This window comes from Vidua macroura, chromosome 23 (genome assembly GCF_024509145.1).
Source record: "Vidua macroura isolate BioBank_ID:100142 chromosome 23, ASM2450914v1, whole genome shotgun sequence".
In the NCBI taxonomy this organism is placed as follows: domain Eukaryota; kingdom Metazoa; phylum Chordata; class Aves; order Passeriformes; family Viduidae; genus Vidua; species Vidua macroura.
In genome coordinates, this window is record NC_071593.1 from 7,039,450 (window position 1) to 7,062,118 (window position 22,669).

At 56.1% G+C, this 22,669-nt stretch overlaps 2 protein-coding genes across 2 annotated transcripts in view; one reads left to right on the forward strand and one right to left on the reverse strand.

The window, feature by feature from the left end:
* The first annotated feature begins 218 nt into the window (after nt 1–218).
* On the forward strand, nt 219–3,914 carry RNF223 (ring finger protein 223). The gene is made up of 2 exons (XM_053997258.1): nt 219–333; nt 3,099–3,914. Exons 1-2 carry the CDS (start codon nt 219–221, stop codon nt 3,872–3,874), a joined length of 891 nt encoding a protein of 296 aa, XP_053853233.1. The 3' UTR covers nt 3,875–3,914.
* A 2,652-nt stretch (nt 3,915–6,566) lies between these two features.
* AGRN (agrin) overlaps nt 6,567–22,669 on the reverse strand; it is a 56,331-nt gene continuing 40,228 nt past the window's right edge. Inside the window, 11 exon segments of the mRNA XM_053997259.1 lie at nt 6,567–8,306; nt 9,306–9,409; nt 11,107–11,331; nt 15,246–15,315; nt 15,318–15,332; nt 16,564–16,618; nt 16,621–16,750; nt 18,047–18,168; nt 19,560–19,571; nt 20,773–20,803; nt 21,879–21,989. Of these exon segments, the coding sequence (XP_053853234.1) occupies nt 8,149–8,306; nt 9,306–9,409; nt 11,107–11,331; nt 15,246–15,315; nt 15,318–15,332; nt 16,564–16,618; nt 16,621–16,750; nt 18,047–18,168; nt 19,560–19,571; nt 20,773–20,803; nt 21,879–21,989 (1,033 nt within the window). The 3' untranslated portion in view covers nt 6,567–8,148.

Sequence of the window (22,669 nt, forward strand, 5' to 3'; positions counted from 1 at the left end):
AAATATTAAAAAATAAAATATAAATTGAATTTCCCAGCCCGGAAAAGAGGGATAAATGATGGAAATGGATGGATAAGGAAAGCAAACTTTGCAAACCCCTGGAAAATGAGAATTTCCCGGGGCGGGCACGGCGCCGGGCGGTGCCCCCGGAGCATTCCCGGAGCATTCCCGGAGCATTCCCGGAGCATTCCCGCCCGCTCGGGGCCGTGATTCAGCGGATGGGGCCGGGACAGGCGGAGCAGGAAAAGTCACCTGGGGCAGGCGGGGATAAAACACACCTGAGCCGCCCGCGGGATTTCCTGCTCCGCGAGCGCTCCGGCGGCTCCGAAGCCGGCATTCCCGAGGATTTCCCGAGGATTTTTTGAGGATTTTCCGAGGATTTTCCGAGGATTTCTGGAAGATTGATTTCTGCAGGATTTCTGGAGGAATTCTGGAGGATTTCTGGGAATCTCTGGAGGGTTTCTGGGCACTGGGAGAGCAGGAGATGGTTCCGTCCCTCTAACAGCACCTGGACAGGTATTGCTGGGGCTGGGGGTGAAAATCCCACGGGGAGAACGCTGGGAATGGGGAACTGGGAATGGGGAATTGGGAGTGGCGAACTGGGAATGGGGAATTGGGAATGGGGAACTGGGAATGGGATCACTGGGAATGGTGAACTGGGAATGGGGAACTGGGAGCGGGATTGTTGGAACTGGGATCACTGGGAATGGGGAACTGGGACAGGGATTGTTTGAACTGGGATTGTTGGAACTGGAGTCACTGGGACTGTCGGGACTGGGATCACTGGGACTGGGATCATTGGGACAGGGATCATTGGGACAGGCACTGTTGGAACTGGGACTGTGGGAACTGAACTGGGATTGTTGGAACTGGGATTGCTGGATCTGGAAGCACTGGGACTGGGACTGTTGGAACTGGGATCACTGGGACTGAGGAACTGGGACTGGGATTGCTGGAACTGGGATTGTTTGGACTGGGATCACTGGGACAGGGATTGTTGGAACTGGGATCACTGGGAATGGGGAACTGGGACTGGGATTGCTGGAACTGGGATTGTTGGAACTGGGATTGTTGGAACTGGGAATATTGCAACTGGGATCATTGGAACTGGGATCACTGGGACTGGGATTGTTGGAACTGGGGCTGTGAGAACTGAACTGGGATTGTTGGAACTGGGATTGCTGGGACTGTCGGGACTGGGGTCACTGGGACTGGGATTGCTGGAACTGGGATTATTTGAACTCAGATCAGTGGGACTGGACAAGTCCTAATCCCAAATCCCAAATCCCAAATCCCAAATCCCAAATCCCAAATCCCATCCCAAACGTGGCCCCTCTCAGTTGCTTTCATGGTGTAAAAAGATTCCTGGAATTTCCAAAAACCCACGGAATTCCCTCCTTTGCGTCCCCCTCCTGGATGGCTTCCTTATTTCCCAAAGCCCCTGGAAAATCCCAGGAAATATCTGGGACGAGGAGAGGCTGTGGATTGGGGGAAAAAAAAAAATCAGAAAATCAAACAAAAAAAAAGCCCCTAAAAATCAAATTATTCTGTTAAAAATGAGGAGGGGGGAGGTTGAGGAATTAAAAATCTCTCGTCCTCTCCTTGATCCAAATCCCTGCGCCCCAAACCCCAAAAATCAAAATATCAAACAAAAAAAAAGCAGAAAAAAAGGATAAACCCAGCAAAATCTCAATTTAATAAACCCAAGAAGGCCACGATGGCACTGGGGGAAGGGGAAAATCGGGATTTTTTATTGAAAAGCAAATTCTGGGGGAAAAGTTGAGTTGAATTCAGGATTTCAGAAAGAGCTGCCGGGATTTCCTCATTAAGAGTTAATCATCTCATCATCCCTAATTAATGACGTCACCGTTCCTCATTGCACAACGAGAACCTGGGCAAGCCAAGGCTCCTCCCTTTGCCAGCTCAGAATTCCTGAAAATCCCAAAAAAACCCCAGGAACTGCAAAAAAAAAAAAAAACCAAAAACCAAAATCCAAAAACCAAAAAAAAAACAAAAAAAAACAAAAAAAACCAAAAAAAAAAAAACAAAAAAAAACCCCAAAAAACCAAAAAAAAACCACCAAAAAAAGCAAAAAAAAAAAACCAAAACAAAAAACCAAAAAACAAAAAAAAAAACCCACAAAAAAACCCCAAAAAAAACCCAAAAAAGCATTGAGGGGATGGGGAAAAAAAGGGAAAATTTAGCCCAAAAAATTCAAGATAGAATAGAATAAAGTAAATTAAAATAGAATGGAATAGAATAGAATGGAATAGAACAGAATAGAATGAAATAAAATAATAGAATAGAGTAGAATAGAATAGAATGAAATAAAATAAAATAAATTAAAATAGAATGGAATGGAATGGAATAGAATAGAATAGATCAAAATAAAATAGAATGAAATAAAATAAATTAAAACAGAATGAGATGGAATGGAATGGAATGGAATAGAATAGAATAGAATAGAATAGAATAGAATAGAATAGAATGAAAAAAATAATTAGAATAGAATCGAATAGAATAGAACAGAATTAAATAAATTAAAATAGAATGGAATGGACTGGAATAGAGTGAAAGAATAGAATAGAATAGAATAGAATAGAATAGAATAGAATGAAATAAAATAAATTAAAACAGAATGGAATGGAATAGAATGGAATAGAATTAAATAAATGAAAATAGAATGGAATGGAATGGAATGGAATGGAATGGAATGGAATGGAATAGAACAGAATAGAATAGAATGAAATAAAATAAATTAAAATAGAATGGACTGGACTGGAATAGAATGAAAGAATAGAATAGAATAGAATAGAATAGAATAGAATAGAATAGAATAGAATGAAATAAATTAAAATAGAATGGACTGGAATAGAATGAAAGAATAGAATAGAATAGAATAGAATGAAAAAAAATAAATTAGAATAGAATAGAATAGAATAGAATAGAATAGAATAGAATAGAATAGAATAGAATAGAATAGAATAGAATAGAATAGAATAGAATGAAAAAATAAATTAGAATAGAATAGAACAGAACAGAAAGGAAACCCAACAGGAGGCAGGAGTGCCGCAGTGACGCCGCTCTTTCCTCCGCAGGCTCTCCGCGGGCGCGGCTCCTCCCGCGGGGCTCCGGCATGTCGTGCTTCCCGCAGCTGCGGCGCTCGGGCTCCGCCGAGGCCCCGTCCAGCCCCGCGGCCGCGTCCCCGCGCTCCGCGCCGCCGCTGAGCCCCGCGGGCTCCGCCGGGCCCGGCTCCCCGAAGCCCGCGTCGCCCGTGGAGTGCTCCATCTGCTTCACCACCTACGACAACTCCTTCAAGACGCCCAAGCTGCTGCAGTGCTCGCACGTGTTCTGCCTGGAGTGCGTGGCGCGGCTGAGCGCGGCGCTGGGCGGCGGCGCGGAGCTGCTGCCCTGCCCCTTCTGCCGCCAGCCCACCTGCCTGCCGCGGCAGGGCGCGCCCGGGCTGGCCACCAGCCGCGAGCTGCTGGCCACGCTGCCGCCCGAGCTGCAGGGCGAGCGGGAGCTGTGGATGGAGGGCACCAAGCTGTGCTGCCGCCGCGCCTCGGCCGACGCCGAGAACCCGGACTCGTGCGTGTCCATCGACGTGGCCATGAGCAAGGCGGAGAGCGCCGAGGCGGCGCCGGCGGGGCTGGCGGGGCGGCTGTCGCGCTGCGACATCTGCGACGACTGGAAGCGCATCGTGCTGCTCTCGGCGCTCCTCATCATCCTCTTCTGCATCATCCTGTGGCCCGTGCAGTGCGCGCTCAAGACGGGGAACCTGCGCTGCTTGGCGCGCACCGCGGCCGTCAGCCGGCCCGAGCTGCTGCCCCCCAAAGCCACCGCGGCCGCGGCCACACGGCCGCCCTTCCACTAGGGACAGAGCCGCTGCGGCCCTCGGGGACGGGGACAGGGACGGGACCGGCTGTCCTGACAGGACCTGGGACAAAATCCCCGTTCCAACAGAGCCAGAGCCCCTGGATCTGCGCAGGGATGGGAGCTGGGACAGGACCTGCTGTCCTGACAGGACCTGGGACAGAACCCCCATTCCAACAGAGCCAGAGCCTCTGGATCTGCGCAGGGATGGGAACTGGAATGGGACCTGCTGTCCTGACAGGACCTGGGACAGAACCACATTCCAGTAGTGCCACAGCCTCTGGATCTGCGCAGGGATGGAGCTGGGACAGGACCGGCTGTCCTGACAGGACCTGGGACAAAATCCCCATTCCAGCAGCACCAGGAGCTCCTGGATCTGCTCAGGAATGGGAACTGGAACGGGACCTGCTGTCCTGACAGGACCTGGGACAAAACCCCCATTCCAACAGAGCCTGAGCCACTGGATCTGCTCAGGGATGGGAACAAGGACAGGATCTGCTCTCCTGACAGGACCTGGGACAAAATCCCTTTCCAGTAGTGCCAGAGCCACTGGATCTGCTCAGGGATGAGGAACAGGAGCAGAACCTGCTGTCCTGACAGGACCTGGGAGAAAATCCCTTTCCAGTAGTGCCAGAGCCCCTGGATCTGCTCAGCTCCATGAGGACAAGGGACAGGACCTGCTGCCCCAAAAGGATTTGGGACAAAACCCCTCTCCAGCAGCACCAGGAGCCCCTGGATCTGCTCAGGGATGAGGAACGGGGATGGGACCTGCTGTCCTGACAGGATCTGGGACAAAGCCCCCATCCCAGCTCCCCCAGGAGCCTCTGGATCTGCTCAGGGATGGGGACAAGGGACAAAAGCCTTTCCTGGATCTCGGCTCCGTCCCCAGCGCGGCGGTGCCAAGCAGGACCCGCTGCATTCCTGGGATTGCCGGCACATCCCACATCCCGCTCACCGCGCTCCCGTGCCTCCGGAATGTCCTTCCCGTGCCTCCGGAATGTCCTTCCCGTGCCTCTGGAATGTCCTTCCCGTGCCTCCGGATCTCCTTCCTGTGCCTTTGGGATGTCCCCGTGCCTCTGGGATGTCTTTCCCATACCTCTGGAATCTCCTTCCCATACCTCTGGAATGTCCCCGTGCCTCTGGGATGTCTTTCCCATACCTCTGGAATGTCCTTCCCCGCCTCTGGAATGTCCCCGCGCATCGCTGCCAGGCTCTCCATGGAATGCAGGGCTGGGAATGCACCGAGAGCTTCCCAGGATCCCCCGTCCCTGCAGCTCCTGAGGGAATAAAGGGATTTTTTTTTTTTTTTTTTTTTTTTTCCTGGAGCAGCTCCGTGATTATTCCCGTGAGGAACTGGGATGGCTGGATGAACGGATGGGAAACACCAGAATTCCAGAGGCTGGGGAGGTGAAACCCAAATTCCAGAGGCTGGGAGGGTAAAACACCAAATTTCCGAGGCTGGGAAGGGGAAACACCAGAATTCCAGAGGTTGGGAAGGTGAAACCAAAATTCCAGAGGTTGGGAAGGGGAAACACCAAAATTCCAGAGGTTGGGAAGGTGAAACAACAGAATTCCAGAGGTTGGGAGGGTGAAACCCAAATTCCTGAGGCTGGGAGGGTGAAACACCAAAATTCCAGAGGTTGGGAGGGTGAAACCCAAATTCCAGAGGTTGGGAAGGTGAAACACCAAAATTCCAGAGGTTGGGAGGGTGAAACCCCAGAATTCCTGAGCCTGGGAAGGGTCCCTGGTGCTGAGGGAATAAAAGAGCCAAAGAGGGAAAAGTGGAGACTCCCACGAGCTGAAACCACAGAGGAGGGGAAGGAAAGACACAAAAATCCTGCAAAACCCTGGGATTGGGGGTTGGAATTCCTGGAAAAAACTGAATTTAGGAGACTTCACCCTCCTGCACCCAGCAAACAGCACCAGGAAAATTTCCTTTATCCTAGGGGAAAAAAAAAAAAAAAAAAAAACAAAAAAAGAGAGAGAAGAAGCAGCAGGCCCCTTAAAAACCTCTTTAATCGTTTCCAAACTTTATTTCTGGGTGATTTGACGAAAGACACGAGTTAGTAATGGTTACATCATGCTGCTCCTCCGCCCGTGCAACTCAGCCAGCAGCTCCCCAGGTCAGGAATTCACCCTCTCCGTGGACAGCTCGGGGGTTTGCAATTAAAAAAAAAAAAAGCCAAAAAAAAATCAAATCCAGAAAAAAAAACAACCTCAATGTCTCTTTTTTTTTTTTTTTTGCACGTTCTGTGGTAGAAATGTTGTTGAAAATTGTGCAGAGTGCTGCTGGAAATTCCAAATGCTCCCCCACGAGGACACAAAGTCCTGGTTTAAGGCATTTCCAAGCCCCAGCAAAAGCAGAATGAGTTTTTATTTTTCTTTTTTTTTTTTCAGTTGTTGGGGTTTTTTTGTTGTTTTTTTTTGCCGTTTCTTCATTCCTGAACATCAGCAGCTTCCCCATCCCTCTGGAGCTGGAACATCCAGCCCAGCTGGGAATCCCACTCCCAAAATATGGACTGGGGGGCTGCCAGACCCCTCCCTCCCACCAGGAATCCCAATTTGGAGCCAGCAGCCCCCCAAAAAATGGGAATTTTGGCACCCACAGAACCCCCCAGGCACAGCAGAGCCCTCATCCCACACAGGGCACAGCCCCCCCTGGAAGATTTAACCCTGGGTTTTCCACGGGAATGTCACGGGTTGGGAATATTTATTTATTTATTTTATTTTTTTTTAAATCAAATAAACGAAATCAAAGCAGATCCAAGTGGTTTTTCCATAGGTTTCCCCTCTTGGTTCCACCTTTGTTCAGAGCTCACCCTGAGAGAAGAAATTTGACCTTTCCTGCCTCAAAAGTTGGTGCCAAAACCCCCATTTCAAAGGGTGCCCTGCAAGGTGGGGTAGAAATTTAGGGGGGGGGAAAAAGCCAAATTCTGGCACCTTGGGCAGGAGCTCCCACCCAGAACCCGGCGGGATCCCGCAGACCAATTCCCAAAAGTTGTTTTTCCACGGAGAAATTCCAGCTGAGGGTTAGGAAAGGGACCCAGAGGCCACCAAACACCAGGAAACCCTTCCATGGAGAAAGAATCCCAATGGAAGAGGGGATTTCTCCCAGAGCTGGGATCCACCTGCTCTTCTCCACGTCCCGGGAGGTCCAGAGCTGCAGCCACACCCCGGGAACTTCAGAACCGGCCCCAAAATTTTCATTTCCTGGAGGAAAATGCTTCAAATTCCCCCCAGATACTCCCCGGCCTCGCTCCTGCTCCTGCTGGAGCCCTTCCTGCTGGGCTGGCAGCATCCAGAGGAGCCTGGAAGACCCAAAAACTCCAAGTCCAAGGTGAAAAATTCCAAATTCTCTTCGTGGGAGAGGCTCCAGCGGCAGCTCTGCCTTGCCAGAGGCTGGAGAACGCTGTGGGGCACGGAAGGACACATCCAAGAGATCTCTGAGGCGGAAAAGGGAATTTCCTGGTTCCTTCTGGGAGAGGGAGAGAATTCCCAGCTCTTGGAGAGGAGCTCCAAGTGATCCCCAGCACGAGGGAGGCCAAGGCTCGGTGGCCGGGGAGGGGTCAGGACACGTCTGGATGAACACAAAATGTGGGAATGAGGTTTCACAGCCGCTCCTGCACGTGTCCAAGAGGAAGAGGAGGAGGAGAACCGCTGGAAAAATCCACGTTTTTGCCTCCCCAGCAGCTCTGAGTCCAGCAAAGAGTCCCGAGGCAAGCTTGGGCCCGGCTCTCTCCCTTCCAGTGCGTGGCATCCCTGATTTGAGCAGAGCTCGGAGGAGAAAAGCACTTGAGATCCTTACACACATAAATTACAGTGAGAGGAACAGGGGGCAGCAGGAAATCAGGTGAACACGGGGCCAGGAGAAGGTTTGGAAGAGCCGGAGCCCGGAGCAGGGTGGGAATTCCCACCCCGCGAATCCGTGAAGGCCTCGCCAGCACCAGCAGCGTTTCCCCCACAGGAAAACAGGGTCGTTTTTGGGAACAAACCCCCCCAAAAACACCGGGCAAAAAGGGGGAGAACAACCCCAAAACAAAGAAGCTTCAAGTATGAAGAAGATGGACGCTGCAGCGGGAGAGCTCTGGTGCCACTTCCCGGAGCCTTGGCCGAGCTTCGTTCTGCTGCTCGCCGCCCCAAGGACCCGAAAGCAAAAAGGGTTTCCTGCCCTCCCCGTCCCCCCCCCCAAAAATATAAAAAGCAATAAGTTTACAAAAATAGAAAATAATTACAGCAATAGGCAGGGGGGAGGGGGGGGAGGGAGGTCCCTGGGCTCTATTTGGCCGAGCAGTGCAATATCCGGGGCCGGTTCAGGGCGTCCTCCAGCAGGTGCAGCTCCCGCCGGTCCACGAGCACGTCCCGCATGCAGCCCACGAAGCCCGTGCTGAACGCCTTGGGCAGGCGCTGCGGCACGCTCAGCTTGTCCAGCCCCCCTGGAAACAGAGCAGGGTCAGCTGGGACAGGGACAGAGCAGGGGACAGAGCAGGGGACAGGGGACAGGGCTCCTGGCAGCCCACGAAGCCCGTGCTGAACGCCTTGGGCAGGCGCTGCGGCACGCTCAGCTTGTCCAGCCCCCCTGGAAACAGAGCAGGGTCAGCTGGGACAGGGACAGAGCAGGGGACAGAGCAGGGGACAGGGGACAGGGCTCCTGGCAGCCCACGAAGCCCGTGCTGAACGCCTTGGGCAGGCGCTGCGGCACGCTCAGCTTGTCCAGCCCCCCTGGAAACAGAGCAGGGTCAGCTGGGACAGGGACAGAGCAGGGGACAGGGGACAGGGGGACAGAGCAGGGGACAGGGGACAGAGCAGGGGACAGGGCTCCTGGAAATGGAGCAGGGACAGCTGGGACTGGGGACAGCACAGGGGACAGAGGAGGAGACGGGACAGAGCAGGGGACAGAGTGAGGACAGCACAGGGGATGGACAGAGCAGGGGACAGCACAGGAGACAGGGACAGAGCAGGGGACAGGGAACAGCCTGCCTGGAAATGGCACAGGGTGGGCTGGGACAGGGGACAGCACCTCTGGAAATGACACAGGGGACAGGGGACAGACAGACTGAGGACTGTCACACACAGCCTGGCCCCAGCACGGTCACGCTGCCACCACTGGGGCCTGTCCCTCCCTGGAATGATTTCCCAGGGAGGCCGGGGCTGCCCCATCCCTGGAAGTGCCCCAGGCCGGGTTGGAATAGCTGGGGACACTGGGACATGTCTGGAAGTGGCACTGGAGGGGCTTTAGGGTCCCTTCCACCACCAGTTAGGGCTGGAATTCCCTCAGGGGACTGGCACTGCTCCCTCGGTGTCACCACCAGAGACATTTCCAGGGATTTTTCAGCCACCCACAGGGTGGTGCTGAAGGAAGGGAGGGACATCCCCAACATCCCCAGCTCTGAGCCCTCCCGGGGACACCGGGAATGTCCCTTCCCTGGACTCACCCAGCCACAGCGCCCCGTCCGTGTCCAGCTGGGTGGCCCCGAGAGGAGAGGAGCCGGCGATGGGGGCCTCGTTCCCAACCTGCAGGGAGCCTTCCCTCTGCACCCTGCTCCGAGGGAGGAACAGCCGGGATTCAGGGATGGCCCCGGGGATTGAGGAACAGCGGGGATTCAGGAATGGCCCCGGGGATTGAGGGATGGCCCCGAGGGAGGGAGGAACAGCGGGGATTCAGGAATGGCCCCGGGGATTGAGGGATGGCCCCGAGGGAGGGAGGAACAGCCGGGATTCAGGAATGGCCCAAGGGAAGAAGGAACAGTGGGGATTCAGGAATGGCCCAAGGGAAGAAGGAACAGTGGGGATTCAGGAATGGCCCAAGGGAAGAAGGAACAGTGGGGATTCAGGAATGGCCCAAGGGAAGAAGGAACAGTGGGGATTCAGGAATGGCCCAAGGGAAGAAGGAACAGTGGGGATTCAGGAATGGCCTCGGGGATTCAGGAATGGCCCCGGGGATTCAGGAATGGCCCCGGGGATTCAGGAATGGCCCAAGGGAAGGAGGAACAGCGGGGATTCAGGAATGGCCCCGGGGATTCAGGAATGGCCCAAGGGAAGGAGGAACAGTGGGGATTCAGGAATGGCCCCGGGGATTCAGGAATGGCCCAAGGGAAGGAGGAACAGCGGGGATTCAGGGATGGCCCCGGGGATTCAGGAATGGCCCAAGGGAAGGAGGAACAGCGGGGATTCAGGGATGGCCCCGGGGATTCAGGAATGGCCCACGGGAAGGAGGAACAGCGGGGATTCAGGGATGGCCCCGGGGATTCAGGAATGGCCCAAGGGAAGGAGGAACAGTGGGGATTCAGGAATGGCCCCCAGAGCCAGCCCAGGGCTGCTCCCTGCAAGTGCTGACACTGGGAACCACCAGGGGGGCAGATTTGGGGATAATCTCCACCCTACTCCTGGGATTGGGATTCAGCTGGGGTCTGTCCCACCTGCTGCACTAAAGGGCCTGATCCCAATCCAGATCCTGCTCCAGATCCTGATCCCAATCCAGATCCCAATCCCAATTCCAATCCAGATCCCAATCCTGATCCAGATCCCGATCCCAATCTGGATCCCAAGCCAGATCCGAATCGTGATCCCAATCCTGATCTAGATCCCAATCCAGATCCCAATCCAGATCCTGATCCCAATACTGATCCCAGATCCCAATCCTGATCTAGATCCCAGTCCAGATCCCGATCCAGATCCCAATCCTGATCCAGATCCCAGATCCCGATTCAGATCCCAATTCTGATCCAGATCCCAATCCCGATCCCAATCCCAATCTAGATCCCACTCCCAATCCAGATCCTGCTCCCAATCCAGATCCCAATCCTGATCCAGATCCTGCTCCCAATCCAGATCCTGCTCCCAATCCAGATCCCAATTCTGATCCCAGTCCTGATCCAGATCCTTCTCCCAATCCAGATCCCAATCCTGCTCCCAATCCAGATCCTTTTCCCAATCCAGATCCCAATCCTGATCCAGATCCTGCTCCCAATCCAGATCCTGCTCCCAATCCAGATCCCAATCCTGATCCAGATCCCGCTCCCAATCCAGATCCTGCTCCCAATCCAGATCCCAATCCTGATCCAGATCCTTCTCCCAATCCAGATCCAGATCCTGCTCCCAATCCTGCTCCCAATCCAGATCCTTTTCCCAATCCAGATCCCAATCCTGATCCAGATCCTTCTCCCAATCCTGATCCTGCTCCCAATCCTGCTCCCGCTCCCAATCCCGCTCGCGCTCCCGCTGCGCCGCGCTCACCTGGAGGCTCGGATGTGCACCCACTGGTTGGTGTTGACGGGCACGCTGGAGCGCAGGGTGACGCCCTTGGAGCCCAGGTCGTAGCTGAGCTGCACGAAGCCGTCCACGATGGCCAGGGCGATGTAATCCGAGCGCTGCAGCCCCTTCCCGCTCCACAGCAGCAGCCCCTGCGTCGCCTCCGTCTTGATGCTCAGCTCAAAGTGGTTGGACTGCAGCGCCTTCTCACTGCGGGGCAGAGCCACGGGCAGCTCCCCGAGCAGCCTCCCCTTCCTCCTCCTCCTCCTCCTCCTCCTCCCCCACAGCCAGCCGCGATAAACTCCCCGCCTGTCCCCACCTGCTGGCCTGGAGGGTCACGGGTTTTGGGATAACCTCCATCCCACCGAGCAGCTGGAAGCTGGGATAATCTCCATCCCTTTCCTGGGATTCACCCATGTGCCTGTCCTATCTGCTGCCCTAAGGGTGGCAGATTTTGGGATAATCTCCATCCCTTTCCTGGGATTCACCCACAGGGTCTGTCCTATCTGCTGCCCTAAGGGTGGCAGATTTTGGGATAATCTCCATCCCATTCCTGGGATTCACCCATGTGCCTGTCCTATCTGCTGCCCTAAGGGTGGCAGATTTTGGGATAATCTCCATCCCTTTCCTGGGATTCACCCATGTGCCTGTCCTATCTGCTGCCCTAAAGGTGGCAGATTTTGGGATAATCTCCATCCCTTTCCTGGGATTCACCCACGGGGTCTGTGCCCACCTGCTGCCCTAAGGGTGGCAGATTTTGGGATAATCTCCATCTCATTCCTGGGATTTACCCACGGGCTGTGTGCTCACCTGCTGCCCACAAGAGGAGCAGATTTTGGGATAATCTCCATCCCTTTCCTGGGATTCACCCACAGGGTGTGTGCTCTCACCTGCTGCCCTAAAGGTGGCAGATTTTGGGATAATCTGCATCCCATTCCTGGGACACATAGGAAAGGTCTGTGCCCACCTGCTGCCCTAAAAGGTGGCAGATTTTGGGATAACCTCCATCCCACTTGTGCTGGTGGAGCGCAAGGATCAATCCCTACCAGCTGTGACACAGCAGCCGTGGCGCCCTGGGGACTGCCACAGGAAGGGGATGGAGGCCACAAAACCTCTTCCCAAGGGAGGAGGGAAGGAAAAATGGGATTTTCCCCAGGCTGGAATCCTGATTTTTGCCTCTGGAACAGGCACGAGGCTCCTGGCCACAGCTGGAGTGGGACACACGGAGACACCACAGAGAGCTTTTTATTCCCAAGGGACACCTGGGGGGTGGGACAGGGCCCTGCTGTCCCTGCAGGGTCACCCAGCCTGGGCTGGTGGCCCTTGGCTGTCCCTGCAGGGTCACCCAGCCTGGGCTGGTGGCCCTTGGCTGTCCCTGCAGGGTCACCCAGCCTGGGCTGGTGGCTCTCTGCCATCCCCCCCGTGCAGAGCTGATCCCTCGCGGATAAAAAGCCAGGACAGGGACACAGAGGACACACACAGGGACACGGGGACATGCTGAGGCACGGGCAGAGCAGGGGACAGGCGCAGCCTGGACACTCACCTGGGCTCCGAGGGGAAATCCAGCGCCTCGGGACTCGGATGGGGAGAAAAGGGGAGCGAGCCATAAGCCAGGGGCAGCGAGGAGACCCTGCCTTCCTCCTCCTCCTCCTCTGCTTTCCTTTTTTCCTTTCCTTTCCTTTCCTTTCCTTTCCTTTCCTTTCCTTTCCTTTCCTTTCCTTTCCTTTCCTTTCCTTTCCTTTCCTTTCCTTTCCTTTCCTTTCCTTTCCTTTCCTTTCCTTTCCTTTCCTTTCCTTTCCTTTCCTTTCCTTTCCTTTCCTTTCCTTTCCTTTCCTTTCCTTTCCTTTCCTTTCCTTTCCTTTCCTTTCCTTTTTCCTTTCCTTTTTCCTTTCCTTTTTCCTTTCCTTTTTCCTTTCCTTTTTCCTTTCCTTTTCCTTTTCTTCCTTTTTCCTTTTTCCTTTCCTTTTTCCTTTCCTTTTTCCTTTCCTTTTTCCTTTCCCTTTCCTTTTCCCTTTCCTTTCCTTTTTCCTTTCCTTTCCCTGGAGGAGGAAAAAATCACTTTTATGGGCAGCCAAACGCAGCAGGGGGGTGTGGGAGAAGCTCCCTCGAAGGATGGGGCAGCACAGCCCAAACTGGCTGGGAAAGGCTGGAAAAGGCTGGGAAAGGGCTGGAAAAGGCTGGAAAATGCTGGGAAAGGGCTGGGAATGGTGACATTCCCTCTGCAGGGACAGAAGGCAGCAGGAATGTGGCTCGGGGAGCGGGCACAGGGACAACTGTGAGCTCACAGTGCTGGAGGGCACTGCCCAGCTTAGGAGAACGCTCAGGATAATCCTAAAATTCCTAAAAATCCCTTTGCAGCCCCTCCCAGTGGCGTGGACATGCAGGTGATGGCTCTGCAGCCCCCCATGCACAGGCACAGCTCAGCCCCCACGGCCCTGGGGGCACACAGTGAGGTGGGATGGGATGGGATGGGATGGGGCAGGCAGGGACCCCCCCAAATCCCCCAAATCCCCCCGTCCCCACAGCAGGGAATGCTCTGCATGGAGCAGGGAATTTTGGGATCCCTTTTAGGGCTTCCCTCCCATGCAGGACGGACACACAGCAAATCTCAGCTGTGCAGGGATTGGGATTTCTCCCCCGCCCTCCTGCCCTGAGCCTTTTTCTGACCCCTCATCCACACTGGAGATGTTTTTGGGGGTTCCCAGTGCCACATCCACGCTGGAAAAATCAAGGCTCAGCACCCCCAGTTTCCATCTCCAACACCTGGGGCTGCTGCTGGAGCTGGAAACCACAGGAATTTTCCTTCCCTGTGCCCATCCTTCTTAAAATGATGCTCAAAAATCCACTGAAGGCACGCTGGGGGGGACAACAGCTGCTGTGCCAGGGCTGGGACAACACCTGGATGTGGCACAGGGGAAGCAGCTCCTGCTCAGCCCCACGAGCTGCTCTCAGCACCTGAGCCCTCCTCCCCCCGGAATGGGAAGAGTTTTCCACCCAAAACCCCGGGAGAGGCCCCAGGTTCCTCCCCCAGGCCCTGCCTCGAGCTGCCCCGGGGTTTGGGGTGACAATGGGGACGTGGTGAGGGTGGCAGGGCCGTACTTACGCTGGATCTCATTGCTCAGGTGGCTTGGAAACAGAGAAACAGTGACATTGAGAAGGGACAGACAGCCAGAGAGGGACAGACGGACAAACGGAGGGACAGACACCCAGGGAGGGACAGACACACACCCAACAGGGACAGACACCCAGAGAGGGACAGACACACACCCAAACAGGACAGACACCCAGAGAGGGACAGACACACACCCAAACAGGGACAGACACACCAGAGAGGGACAGACGGACACCCAAACAGGGACAGACACCCAGAGAGGGACAGACGGACACCCAGGGACAGATAGGCACCCAGGGAAGGACAGACACCCAGGGATGGACAGACACACACCCAGGGAGGGACAGACAGCGGCTCCACACGGACACCCCCCCCCGGCAGGGCTGGAAACCGGGAATGGGAGAGGCACAAGGACACGGGAGCCTCCTGAAGAGGGAATTTCCAGCTCAGGGGGAGCTGTGCTCACCCCCAGACAGAATTCCCAAGTTCAAGATGGGAACCCATCCCTGAGGTGGTGGGAACCCATCCCTGAGGTGGGAATCCATCCCTGAGGTGGGAATCCATCCCCAAGATTATGTGAATCCATCTCTGAGGTGAGAACCCATCCCTAAGATGATGGGAACCCATCCCTGAGGTGGGAACCCATCCCTAGGGTGGGAACCCATCCCCGAGGTGGGAATCCATCCCCAAAGATGATGGGAACCCATGCCTGAGGTGGGAACCCATCCCTGAGGTAGGAATCCATCCCCGAGGTGGGAATCCATCCCCAAAGATGATGGAACCCATCCCTGAGGTGGGAACCCATCCCTAAGATGGTGGGAACCCATCCCTAAGATGGTGGGAACCCATCCCTAAGATGGTGGGAACCCATCCCTGAGGTAGGAATCCATCCTCGAGGTGGGAATCCATCCCCAAAGATGGTGGGAACCCATCCCTGAAGTGGGAACCCATCCCTGAGGTAGGAACCCATCCCCGAGGTGGGAGCCCCTCCCTCGGAGGCCGGGGCCGGTACCTCCTGGTGACGCCGTTGTGGTACTCCAGGTACGTGCGGCCGTCGAAGGCCACGGCCTCGGCGTCCCCGCTGCCTTCTCGATGATCGCTGCGGGGAAAACGGGGACATGGGAAAAGAGCGGCCAGGGAAGGGCCAGGGAGAGGGGGCAAACCCCCCGGGCCGCACCGCGGACAGACAGTGACACCGCCAGCCCCCAGGGAATGTCACTGGGGGGGCTGAGGGGCTTTGGAGCCCGGGCTGGGAACGGAGGGGATTTAGGGTCCCTCCCAAGCCGGCCCACGCCGTGGCTCCCCAGCCCGGCTCCCCAAGGGCTCTCCTCCGCCACGGCTTCCCGCTGTGTGCTCGTTTTCACCACAACCCCTGCTGGGCGTGCTGAACCTCCGCTGGACGTCTTCCAGGTTTTCCACCAGCCTCCCGTGGCCACCTCCAACCTCCCATGGCCACCTCCAACCTCCCATGGCCACCTCCAGCTCCCCATGGCCACCTCCAACCTCCAACCCCCCATGGCCACCTCCAACCTCCCATGGCCACCTCCAACCTCCCATGGCCACCTCCAGCTCCCCATGGCCACCTCCAACCTCCAACCCCCCATGGCCACCTCCAACCCCCCATGGCCACCTCCAACCTCCCATGGCCACCTCCAACCTCTCATGGCCACCTCCAATCCCCCATGACCACCTCCAACCTCCAACCCCCCATGGCCACCTCCACCTCCCATGGCCACCTCCAACCTCCCATGGCCACCTCCAATCCCCCATGGCCACCTCCAACCCCCCATGGCCACCTCCAACCCCTTGTGCCACTGCCACCTTTCCTGTGCCACCTCCATATTCCCTGTGCCACCTCTAGCCCCGTGGTCACCCCCAGCCCCCTGTGCCACCTCCAGCCCCCTGTGGCACCCGCAGCCCCCAGTGGCCACCTCCAGCCCCCGGTGGCCACCCACAGCCCCTGTAGCCACCTGCAGCCCCCTGGTGGCCACCCCCAGCCTCTGGTGGCCACCCCCAGCCCCCTGTGGCACCCCCCATCCCCCAGTGGCCATCCGCAGCCCCCTGTGCCACCTACAGCCCCCAGTGGCCACCCCCAGCCCGTGGTGGCCACCCGCAGCCCCCAGTGGCCACCCCGAGCCCGCGGTGGCCACCTCCATATTCCCTGTGCCACCCCCAGCCCCTGTGGCCACCCCCAGCCCGTGGTGGCCACCCGCAGCCCCCAGTGGCCACCCCGAGCCCGTGGTGGCCACCTCCATATTCCCTGTGCCACCCCCAGCCCCTGTGGCCACCCGCAGCCCGCGGTGGCCACCCGCAGCCCCCGTGGCACGCACCCTTCTCGCAGTGGGCCCCCGAGAAGCCCCTGTGGCAGGAGCACTGGTAGCCCCGCCCATGCTGGGGCTGCAGGCGCCGCCGTGCTGGCAGGGGTTGGGTTTCTGGGTGCAGGGGTGCCCCCGGAACGGGGAGATCTCCCTGGCGCTGCGGATGTTCTGCTCCTTCAGCACGGCCACGCCGTCCAGGAGATCTGCGGGAGCAGAACGCCTCAGCCCGGAGCTGCCGGGACCCGGCAGGGACTGCCCAAAAAAACTGGGAATTCTCATCCCTGGCAGCGTCCCTGGCCGGGCTGGGATGGTGGGAGGTGTCCCTGCCCGCAGGGTCAGCCTGGGGGCTCCTCCAAACCAGGCCAGGCTGGGACCCCCTGAGGGTCCTTCCCCACCCACCCCGGGTCAGCTGGGGACACCGGGCAGTGTCCGTGGGGACAAGAGGAGGTGGAACCCATCCCTGGGGTGGGAACCCATCCCTGAAATGATGGGAAACCCATCCCTGGGGTGGGAACCCATCCCTAAGATAATGGGAACCCATCCCTGAGATGGGAATCCATCCCTGAGATGATGGGAACCCATCCCTGGCGTTGGAATCCATCCTAAGATGATGGGAATCTAACCCTAAAATGGGAATCCATCCCTAAGATGACAAGAATCCATCCCCAAGGTAGGAATCCATCCTAACATGACGGGAACCCATCCCTAGGGTGGGAACCCATCCCTAAGATGATGGGAATCCATCCCCAAGGTGGGAACCCATCCCTAAGATGATGGGAATCCATTCCAAGTGTCCCCAAACTCCCCTTCTGACCCACTGGTGTCACTTTTCCACCAGGTCCATCTCAGGACAGGTGGGACACCAGCCAGACCAGCAGGACCTCACCCTCTGCACAGCTCCCAGTGGACACCAGGCTGACCAGCTGAACACTGCCAGACCAGCAGGACACTGGGATGACCAGCAGGACACTGGGCTGGCCAGGAGGACACTGGGATGACCAGCAGGACACCGCCAGACCAGCAGGACACTGGCCAGGCCAGCAGGACACCGGCCAGACCAGCAGGACACTGGGCTGACCAGATGGACACTGGCCAGACCAGCAGGACACTGGCCAGGCCAGCAGGACCTCACCCTCTGCACAGCTCCCAGTGGACACTGGGCTGACCAGCAGGACACCGCCCAGACCAGCAGGACACTGGGCTGACCAGATGGACACTGGGCTGACCAGATGGACACTGGCCAGACCAGCAGGACACTGGATGACCAGCAGGACACTGGGATGACCAGCAGGACACTGGCCAGACCAGCAGGACACTGGGCTGACCAGCAGGACACCGGCCAGGCCAGCAGGACACTGGGATGACCAGCAGGACACCGGCCAGGCCAGCAGGACACTGGGATGACCAGCAGGACACCGGCCAGGGCCAGCAGGACACTGGGATGACCAGCAGGACACTGGGATGACCAGCAGGACACTGGCCAGGCCAGCAGGACCTCACCCTCTGCACGGCTCCCTCGAAGCCGCTGGAGATGGCAGCTGCTCGAGCCAGCTTGGAGAAGTCGGGGGCTCCCCCCACGTAGAGGGGCTCCTTCAGGTTCAGCACCATGTGAGGCACCTGGGGCACAGGGACACCAGGGACAAGGTGTCAGCTCGTCCACCTGCCCCAGGAGCTGCCCCCGAGGACCCTCGTGCCTCTCTCAGTGTGGGATACTCGATGAGGATTTATGGTTTGTTTTATGGTGTTTGATTGATGGTTCTGTGATGGAGCCTCCAGGAAACCTCCTCAAGCCAAGGACTGCCAGGTCCCACCCCAGCAGGCACCTGGGAAAGCTTCCCCCGGGTTGAATTTTGGGGAGAGGCTCTTCCCACAGCCTGGAGGGGGGCTCTGCTTTCGTGTGCCCCCCAAAATCGGGGTACCCAGATATGGCCCAGAGCCTCTGCTGGGCTCTGCTTTTGTGTGCCCCCCAAAATTGGGGTACCCAGAGCCTCTGCTGGGCTCTGCTTTCGTGTGGCCTCCCAAAATTGGGGTGCCCAGAGCCTCTGCTGGGCTCTGCTTTTGTGTGCCCCCAAAATTGGGGTGCCCAGAGCCTCTGCTGGGCTCTGCTTTTGTGTGCCTCCCAAAATTGGGGTGCCCAGAGCCTCTGCTGGCCTCTGCTTTTGTGTGCCCCCCAAAACTGGGGTACCCAGAGCCTCTGCTGGGCTCTGCTTTTGTGTGGCCCCCCCAAAATTGGGGTACCCAGAGCCTCTGCTGGGCTCTGCTTTTGTGTGGCCCCCCAAGATTGGGGTACCCAGAGCCTCTGCTGGGCTCTGCTTTCGTGTGCCCCCCAAATTTGGGGTACCCAGAGCCTCTGCTGGGCTCTGCTTTTGTGTGCCCCCCCCAAAATTGGGGTACCCAGAGCCTCTGCTGGGCTCTGCTTTTGTGTGGCCCCCCAAAATTGGGGTACCCAGAGCCTCTGCTGGGCTCTGCTTTTGTGTGGCCTCCCAAAATTGGGGTGCCCAGAGCCTCTGCTGGGCTCTGCTTTCGTGTGCCCCCCCAAAATTGGGGTACCCAGAGCCTCTGCTGGGCTCTGCTCAATCCAGCACATTCCAGAGGGATCCAGCCTGGCTTGGAGGGCAGGTTCAGGTTTCCTCCTGCACCCCGTGGCTTGAGGAGGTTCTCGTGCACCCCACGTGGTGGCTTTGGAGGAGAAAAATTCCCTCCTTGCTGTCACCAGCCCCAGGATTCCCGGGAATTCTCAGGGCCAACAGCAAGGATGGGGTGACATGGATCGCTAGCAAATGTCGTGTGGGATTGACACAAAATAAAATGAGCCCGGATTAATCGAAATGGTCCCAAAAACGAGAGTGACAACTGGCTGGGAATGAAGGACAGGAGAGGGAATGAGGGGCTCTAACTACAGGGAGCCTAAATCAGATGGGGAAGATGAGAAAAAAAGCCACAAAAATAGGAAGGAGGTGCCAATGGCAGATGAGATGGAGGCGTGGGGGGTCCATACTTATCTGTACCTTACGGGATTTCTGGGATCCAGACAGCAGGGGAGGGGAAAATACAAAGGAAAATCAAAGGGAGAGAGAGAAAAAAAAAAAAAAAAACAAAAAAAAAAGAGAAAAGGGACATCAGTGGGGTGACATTGCCACAGGCAGGGCTGGCAGCAGGGCTGGGCGGCTCCGGGGTGGCAGGAGGGGCACTGCCACCCAGGGCACAGCTCTGCTCAGGGAGCAGCTCGGGAAGAGGAGAGCCAGGGGAGGAAAAATCCCTTCTTTGGGCTCCGGGGGCTTAGGGACGAGCCTTTCCTGCCTGCTCCTGGCCACCGGGACGGAGGGGAATGCCCGGGAATGGCCAGGGACACCCAGGGATGCCCAGGATGGCCAGGGACACCCAGGGACACCCAGGGATGCCCAGAGATGCAGGAATGCCCGGGAATGCCCAGGGATAACCAGGGATGCCCAGGGATGCCCGGGAATTCAGGAATGCCCGGGAATGCCAGGAATGCCCGGGAATGCCCAGGGATAACCAGGGATGCCCAGGATGCCCGGGAATGCCCAGGGATGCCCGGGAGTGCCCAGGGACACCCAGGGATGCCCAGGGATGCCCGGGAATTCAGGAATGCCTGGGAATGCCCGGGAATGCCCGGGAATGCCCAGGGATAACCAGGGATGCCCAGGGATGCCCGGGAATGCCCAGAGATGCAGGAATTCCCAGGAATGTCCAGGGATGCCCAGGGATGCCCAGGAATGCCCGGGAATTCAGGGATGCCCAGGAATGCCCGGGAATGCAGGAATGCCTAGGCACACCCAGGGATGCCCAGGGATACCCAGGAATGCCCGGGAATGCCCAGAGATGCCCAGGAATTCAGGAATACCAAGGAATGTCCAGGGATGCCCAGGGATGCCCAGGAATGCCCGAGAATTCAGGGATGCCCGGGAATGCCCAGGAATACCCAGGAATTCAGGAATGCCCAGGGACACCCAGGGATGCCCAGGGATGCCCAGGAATGCCCGGGAATGCCCAGGAATTCAGGAATGCCCGGGAATGCCCAGGGATGCCCAGGAATTCAGGACCAGCAGCAGGGAGAGGCCGCAGCTGCAAAATTCCCAGCCGGGAGAAGAGCAGAGGAAGCAGCAGGAGCTGCAGCAGGGCCGGGCCTTTCCTGCCCCCCGAGCTCCTCTGGCTGCTGGGGGCTCTTAATTTAACGTTAATTAACGGCTAATTACTGACCCAGGGTGAGAAATTCCACTCAGATCCAGAACTGAAAGGCCAGGAACGGAGAAATTCCAATCAATCCCGAATTTACAGCCCAGGAACCTCAGAAATTCCCCTCAAATCCCAAATTTAGATCCCAGGAACAGAGAAATTCCCCTCAAATCCAGAATTTACAGCCCAGGAATGGAGAAATTCCACTCCAATCCAGAATTTAGATCCCAGGAACTGAGAAATTCCACTCAAATCCTGAATTTAAATCCCAGGAGCCTCAGAAATTCCCCTCAAATCCCAAACTTAGATCCCATGAACTGAGAAATTCCACTCAAATCCTGAATTTAGATCCCAGGAACTGAGAAATTCCACTTCTCCACCTTCAAATCCCGAATTTACAGCCCAGGAACCTCCGAAATTCCACTCAAATCCCGAATTTAGATCCCAGGAACTGAGAAATTCCAATCAATCCCGAATTTAGATCCCATGAACCTCAGAAATCCCAATCAAATCCTGAATTTAGATCTTGGGAACTGAGAATTCCACGGATATCCAGAATTCCATCCCCAGAACCTCAGAAATCCCAATCAAATCCCAAATTTAACTCCATGAACCTCAGAAATTCCCTCAAATCCTGAATTTAAATCCCATGAACCTCAGAAATCCCAGTCAAATCCCAAATTTAGATCCCAGGAACTGAGAAATTCCCCTCAAATCCTGAATTTAAATCGCAGGAGCCCAGAAATTCCCTCAAATCCCAATTTAGATCCCAGGAACCTCAGAAATCCCAGTCAATCCCAAATTTAAATCCTAGGAGCCCCAGAAATTCCCCTCCAATCCCGAATTTAGATCCCAGGAACCTGAGAAATCGCAGTCAAATCCTGAATTTAAATCCCATGACCTCAGAAATCCCACTCAAATCCTGAATTTAAATCCCATGAACCTCAGAAATTCCACTCAAATCCTGAATTTAGATCCCAGGAACCTCAGAAATTCCCCTCAAATCCAAATTTAGATCCCAGGAACTGAGAAATTCCACTCAAATCCCGAATTTAGATCCGAGGAACCTCAGAAATTCCCCTCAAATCCCGAATTTAGATCCCAGGAGCCCCAGACATTCCCCCACTCACCGGGGACTCCCGGTGACCGCGGCGCCGCCGTTGACCCTCAGGACGCCCTTGCGGCCGCTGCGCTCCAGCCGGACGCCGACCCTGGCGTGCAGCGGCACCGGCTCCCTGCTCCTGGGCAACGGGGAGAAAAGGGTTAAAAGCCATTAAAAATCCCTAAAAATCCATTAGGGAGTTTAAAAATCCTTAAAATCCATTGAAAAATCCATTAAAAAAAACTTAAAATAATAAAAAAAATCCTTAAAATCAATAAAAATCCATTAAAAATCCTTAAAATCCATAGGAAAAAATCCATTAAAAATCCTTAAAATCCATAGGAAAAAATTCATTAAAAATCCTTAAAATCCATAGAAAAAATCATTAAAGGACCGTAAAATCCAGTGCCACCAGAGTGCCAGCAGTGCCCTCGCCTGAGCAGTGCCAGCGGTGCCCACACTCTCACCTGGGCAGTGCCAGCTCTCTCACCTGAGCAGTGCCAGCAGTGCCAGCGGTGCCCTCACCTGAACAGTGCCCACACTCTCACCTGGGCGTGCCAGCTCTCTCACCTGAGCAGTGCCAGCAGTGCCCACACTCTCACCTGGGCAGTGCCAGCAGTGCCCTCACCTGAGCAGTGCCCACACTCTCACCTGGGCAGTGCCAGCTCTCTCACCTGAGCAGTGCCAGCTCTCTCACCTGAGCAGTGCCAGCAGTGCCAGCGGTGCCCGCAGTGCCAGCGGTGCCCACACCCTCACCTAAGCAGTGCCAGCAGTGCCAGCTCTCTCACCTGAGCAGTGCCCACACTCTCACCTGGGCAG